The following is a 6951-nucleotide window of genomic DNA, read 5'->3' on the forward strand; positions in this document are numbered from 1 at the left end:
TTTCACATAATAAGTTGGAATCATCACTTTCTTTGGGGTAATTTAAGTGGTTCGAAGTGATGTAACTCACTTTGATTTGAATTTTGATTAATATTACGTAACATTTTGTTTGATGTTTTTAATAATAAAAATGATTAGATGTTTCAGTTATAGATTTGAGCCCGAAAATCCGCTCCAGAATTGGAAGGACCGACGAAAGATTCCATTATTTAATTAAAATTGTATACTATATGTAGGCCTGAATTTGGGTGTCACGATTACCCAGGCTATCTCTTTTCTTCGTCCGCACATTTTTTCATATATTCTACTCTATCAACTTTGAAACGCATCTCAGTATGGCGCCGGTCCCGAAATATTCTAAAACAATTTCTGCACGCATTTGGATAGATATATCGATGAATTTTACTCAGTTAAATTTCCTGTTAGTCTCCTCTGACCGCTGTTACTAAATTAAATTTAAGTTGATTGTAGATTTCAAAATTCAAAATATTAAATGATAAAATCTAAGTCAAATTATAAGACTTTTATCTTGTTGTCTTAGAATTTTAAACAAACCAATCAGATCAGAAAATAAGAGTAAACAATTTGATTTCGATCTCCGAAATATTTAGAATAAGGATAACTCTTGTTGACTTGTTGCTGACTGTCAGTCTTTCCTCCCCAATACCAATCTTTGTCTCGCTATATAAGACACCATTTAGGTTTTCCTGGCTGCAACAAGTCACCATTAGCAATGGCCTCTGTCAGCTTTAGGCTTGTACTTAGCACTACTATTACATGCTTGCTCTTCCTTGCGAGCAACAGTATTTTTGCGTCTACTGTTTCTTCAGAAGAAAAAACAAGCAGTAACCATTTCCAACTGCACGCAACCACTGTTTTTGATGGCCATGTAATCGACGATACTCGAGATGGAGAAGTGGCTGCAGAGATGGTGGACAGAGAAGTCGACCTCAATTTCAATCATACAATGCACCATAGAAGAGTTGCAAGTAACTGCGATCTCTTCTCTGGGGCGTGGGTCCACGATGCCTCATATCCTCTTTATCCCGCTGGACAATGCCCTTACATGATTGAAGGAAGAGTAAACTGTAGGAAGAATGGAAGACCAGATTCTGATTACGAGAAATGGAGATGGCAGCCGAGCCACTGTTCGGTTCCCAGGTACTCAAAAAACAGTACACTCTGCCCCATTTTCATTGTTTTCTTTCTTCTTATATGGTTTGCAAACATGGTTTTCCAGAGTTTGCTAGAGGACCGAGAATGCACAAATATCTATGAAATAGAGAATACTTATGTGATAGTGTAAATGTTGGTTTTTAATAGCTGTTATTTAGGGTGGTTGGGTAGAAGGATTACTATTTTCTTACTTAGGTAATATGATGAACTATAATGTCTTATCATTGTAATATTGTATTGGCTGTGAGTTTTCTGAATTCTTAAATGAATGAATATACATATAGGCTATCTTGGTACCAGTAATCTCATTCTAGCAACTTCACCCTTCTCCATGACTATAATGTCTTATTATTGTAATATCTTGGTACCAGTAATCTCATTCTAGCAACTTCACCCTTCTCCATGACTATAATGTCTTATTATTGTAATGTTGTATTGGCTTTCAGTTTTGTGAACTCTTAAATAAATAAGCTGATATAGATATAGATTTAAATTTTAATGTTCGTGTTAATCGATTCAGATTCAACGCCAAAGAAATGCTGTCGCGATTGAGGGGAAAGCGATTAATGTTTGTTGGAGACTCGATAACGCGAAGCCAGTGGGAATCCATGGTCTGCATGCTTCAAGTGGCGATTCCTAGCAATAAGAAAACTCTGGTTTATCAATCATCTCTAATAATATTCAAGGCCCTGGTAAACTGCTGCTGCATCTAGTTGTGTGTTCTATATATATATGTGGGCGCTTGCTTCTTTCTTTGACTCTATGTTGGATTGTGATTTTTTTCTAAACTGCAACCTTTTGTATTTTACAAGGGTTACAACGCCTCTGTGGAGTTTTTGTGGGATCCATTTCTAGTTCAGCAGAGCACAATTGGTGGGAAGAGCATTATACAGTTGGACTCAGTTGGAGAAAATGGGGCTTACTGGAAAGGAGTCGAAGTCCTGGTTTTTGAATCCTCACACTGGTGGTTGCATGCCGAAGGAGAATCGTAAGAAACGTTTTAGATATTTTTTCCATGAAGAAGAAGAAGGATAGAGTTCGTGTTGCTTTTAAGGTTTTTTTTGTTCAGTATGGAAAAAAAAAAGGATATTCATATTCCAAATGTGTATCTAAATATAATAATGCTACAGCATATATCAGCAGTTCAGAACTGATACGAGTCCATCTGACTCGACGGTCAAACGCACTGCCATCATTTTCAATTATCATGTCTATATGCATTGTTTTAAACATATTTACATAATATTCTGCTACAAGATATTATGTGTAAAAAACACTACAGTGATTTAGAGACATAGACAACAAAAAAACATTCCATCACTAGAAGCAAAAAATGGATCTAGTAAGAAGTGGAATTATTTTGGCAGTGGTAGTATCCCCACATCTATGTAAAGGTCCCCATCTTGATCTCAATCCCATCCAACTCATTCAGCTTGATCTCAATCCCATCCAACTCATTCAGTAGCCTTTGCTTTGAAAGTCCATCAGCAGCTTGATTGAAATCTCTACCAATATGTTCAATCGTAGAGTCTTTATGAGTATTCCAGAAATATGTGATTTGTTGCAGCCAACCTTGGAGAGTAGGTTGGTATATTTTTGCATGTTTGCTGACATAATCAATGATAATCTTGGAACTTCTGAATATGTAGATTTTAGGAATGTTAAAAAATTTAGAGAACCAGAGTAATCCCATAATGTCATGGCTTCTGCCTAAATATTATATTTGTGCCCTTGCCAGCACTCCAGTAAACCCAAAAACCCTAATCTGGTGAATGAAAGATCAAAAACCCACATTCGCATCATCCCCATCTACTTCTTTCTACTTCTTTGTGATGCTCGGTCAAAGAAACTAGTTGGATAATCTATCTTCGGACAAGATAGATTATTTTTAGTATTTTTAATTCCCATACCTGTTTGTATTCCAATGAAGTGTATTTCTTTAATGGACTCCAGCACCTATGCAGCACTTTCTCTGATAAAATATGTATATCTATATAAATTTTAGTAATCAAATGATTATGCCTAGATGAGTCCGCATACCACAAATAAAAAGATCTCTTTCACTAATAAAAATATTTCTTTCACTAATTTAGTGAAATAATCATTTGGTTTGACAGATGGGAGGCTATTATGAAAGGCAATCGGCTTTACAGGAACATGGATCCATTGTTAGCTTACAGGAAGGGGTTGACAACATGGGCAAACTGGATATCTGCAAACCTTGATCCAAAAAGATCTCTGGTCTTCTACAGAACCACGTCCCCTGCACATGAGAGGTAACTGGTTACACAAATACAGCACAGTGTCTTGCTAGTTTTTCAGAATGATATATAATCAGTTATGAAAATATATTGCAGTTCAAGTGAATGGAATGAGAGAAATGGGCATCGATGTTACAACCAGACGGAACCGGTGCAAATAGTAGGATACAAACCTCCAGTGCCTCCTCAGGTGACCATAGTAAAGCAAGTTCTACAGAAGACAGAGTTTCCTGTTACATTGCTGGACATTACAGGATTGACAGGGTTTCGCAAGGATGGTCACCCTTCAGTTTACAGCCCTGACTACAATTCTGACCAGAGGAAGAATCCAGATGAGTTTGGAGATTGTAGCCATTGGTGTTTACCAGGCGTACCTGATACATGGAACGAATTGTTGTACTACTCCTTGCTTTTCAAGGGTTTCGGTAGTGGATAGCTTTTTACGCTGATTGCAAAAAGTTCAATACTAACATATGCATGAGTCCCTGTTTTTGGGCTCGTCGACGGAATAATCTACCACGGTGAATTTTGTAACCAGTGGAGCCATTCTCTGTTTTGTTAATTGAGTGGGAGTTGTTTTATAAGTTCTTGTTTTCCCCCATTTGTTGTTTAAGGCGATGTTGTTTTGCAAGGAACATGCTTCATTCCAAGCCACTGGTTAATGGGTAGGCCGAACAAAATTTGGAGATCATGAAATTGTGGTTATTGTCAAATATTTTAGTAAACTTTGAATTAAATACAATATTGTAGAGATATAATAGAATGAGTGCATTAGGAACATAAATAAAATTATTACAAAAATGCGCAGGAATGCACATCTTTTAAAATTATATTACTAATATAAATATAACTAATGTATAAAGAGATTTGAGTTTTTTTATTTATATGTTTCCATTACATTCTTTTCAATTAATGTAATACATTTTCTCGAATCTTTTATAAAAAAATATTCAAAATTTATAAATAATAAGGAAATAAAATGAAATAAAATTGAATATTAAAATTATGTAAATAAACGGTGAGTATAATTTAATTAAAAAATTAATTAACCCTGTATGTATAGAATATTGAATTTTTATGTAATAAGTAATAAAATTTAATTAATAATATATGACTATAAAATTTTAGATGAAAAAAACATTTTTATGTAATAAGTAATGAAATTTAATTAATAATATATGATTATAAAAATTTAGATGAAAAAAAACACTATATAGATTAAATTAAAATGTAAAATAAAACATTAAATAATAAAATCATAGAATTGTCTTTCAGATTAAGCTGAAAGACAATTCTATACATCATAAATCACAAAAGTCTGAAATCTAATAATAATAAAATCATGTAATATTTAATTTATTATTTTTAAATAAAAATTTAATTATAAAATTTTATTCTATTTATAAATAATTTATTTAATAAATAAATGAAAATTTTATGACAGATTTTATTATTATTATTTTTAAATATTTTATCCATATATATTTTTAAATAGATAATTATATTTTTCATCATATAAAACAATAAAAACATGTTAAAAGTTGATTTAGTTGTTTTTTTTTTTTTTTTTTTTTTTAAGAAATTAAGAAATTATATTAGTATTGTTATTATTATTATGCATTAATTTCATGATTGTTTGGGTTATCTTGGACTACCAACATAAGAAAAATTTTTATTTTTTGGGATTTGGAGAAATAACAAATAGTAAGGTGGTAGACATAGTCATTTAGAAAAGCCTCTAATAATGAATAGTCTAAACATAAAAATTATATATGAAATTAGGGATTTTATGGTTATAATTTGCTACATGGTAATCAAAACACTTTTGTGATAGCCTCAGGTTAATTTATTCCCCTTTATTAAATAATTGTAATGGTGTGAACTTTGAGAGATGGACACCCTTTAGTGACCTGCCAACATAAACATTCTCAGAAATTTGCCAACACAAAATCTTAGTTACCTATCACAAGAATTTCCCTCAGAGCTAATGGGTCGTGTTGGACATTGTGAAATGATTTTTGGGTCTAAGTAGCGAAATTACTACTCAGATATACCATGCAATTTATGAGAATAGTGTTAGTGGATATATGGCATGATATGCTGCAACAGATAGAAGAATTGTATGTGCAGCAAAATGATGGTCTGGAAAGAATATTGGGTTGCACAACCTTGAAGCTTTCATAATGATAAGTACGTGCCATTGCAAGGAAAATAATTGACCATATGAAAGATAATCTCATTGTGTTATCTTTCTTAAATTTTTTGCATAGCCTACGAACATAAAAGATAATTAATGATGTTATTTTCTTGAAAAGAGAATGCACACAAACCCTGCATATAAAAAGATAAGGAGGTTGTGATATTTTCTTGAAAAGGATGCATGTGAACTTTAAACACAAAAGATAAAGAAACCATGTTGTTGTGTGTGTGAAGAAATGATTGTAGAAATTTCTTGTAGATACAAACTACATATTGTAATATGCTAAAAAAATTGACTTGAATCTAATCTACTCATCAGCAGAAACAATAAACGATTGATGAAATCTTGAAGCATATAAGAGAAAGAATTCAATCACCCATAACAAAACGATTTTCTAGGGAAAACCATAGCGAAAAACCCCTGCTATCTGCATATTGCATTAGTCAAATGATGCCAGCCTAAGCTGCATATATTGTACTGATGCAACATAAGCCACAATTACCCACAGTATGCAAATAAAATTGCATGTGTACACTATGTGACCCAAGAATTCTTAAGATTCCAAAGTTAGGAAACCTTCCATAAGTCAAGGTTCAAGGCTCCTTAAATAAACTCTATGGAAACATTCATTTAACTATCCCATAGGTTTTGACTTTAGGTTATTTTCATCTCCGGTGCTTACCAATCATACCCTGGTCTTTAGACTTTGGTTAAAACTCAAACTTAACCCATAATACATTAATCCTGCTTATTTCTATTATAATTTCCATCTAACAGAAATATTTCATAACCCACACTTAAACCCTTACCTTTTTGCCATTCTTCAAACCTTTGCACATATATCGATGCTCTCCTTAGCACATTAAATCTTCGCCATCGATCTCTTTCCTCAATCCAACGGTTATCGTGTCACCCGATCGCTAAGTAGCTTAGCTGATCTCCACCGTTGATCTATCTCGCTTGATCCAATGGCTATCGCATCACCCGCTCACCAACTAGCCCGGACAATCTCTACCATTGATCAATCCCGCTGATTCCAACGGTTGTCGCACAATCTCGCGTGAAATCCTGCACAATTGATATCAGATCGAGAGTGCGCGAGAAAAGTGGTTTTCTCTTTCCATCGTGTGCTACGTGTCACCTTGCTAAAGGTAATCGCGTGAATTTTATAATTACCTCTTACCGCTTTGAGACCGCGTGAGATACCACTTATTGTTTCCGTAGACCACTCCACTATTCTACATGTGGTTTTCATCTCCACCATCCATCTTCTTAACTTGATTCTACGCGACTTAATCCTGGCCATCTATTTCC

General features: G+C 33.7%; 1 protein-coding gene across 1 annotated transcript; it reads left to right on the forward strand.

Moving 5' to 3' along the window:
* The first annotated feature begins 733 nt into the window (after positions 1-733).
* Positions 734-4002, forward strand: LOC149143750 (protein trichome birefringence-like 36). Its single transcript, XM_089451932.1, has 5 exons — positions 734-1148; positions 1657-1868; positions 1989-2164; positions 3294-3452; positions 3534-4002. The coding sequence occupies exons 1-5, from the start codon at positions 734-736 to the stop codon at positions 3871-3873; spliced, it is 1302 nt and encodes a 433-aa protein (XP_089308058.1). The 3' UTR covers positions 3874-4002.
* The last annotated feature ends 2949 nt before the right edge of the window (positions 4003-6951 follow it).

Source organism: Pinus tabuliformis, chromosome X, assembly GCF_031772625.1.
Source record: "Pinus tabuliformis cultivar Carrire ecotype Pingquan chromosome X, CPIR1, whole genome shotgun sequence".
Taxonomy (NCBI): Eukaryota; Viridiplantae; Streptophyta; class Pinopsida; order Pinales; family Pinaceae; genus Pinus; species Pinus tabuliformis.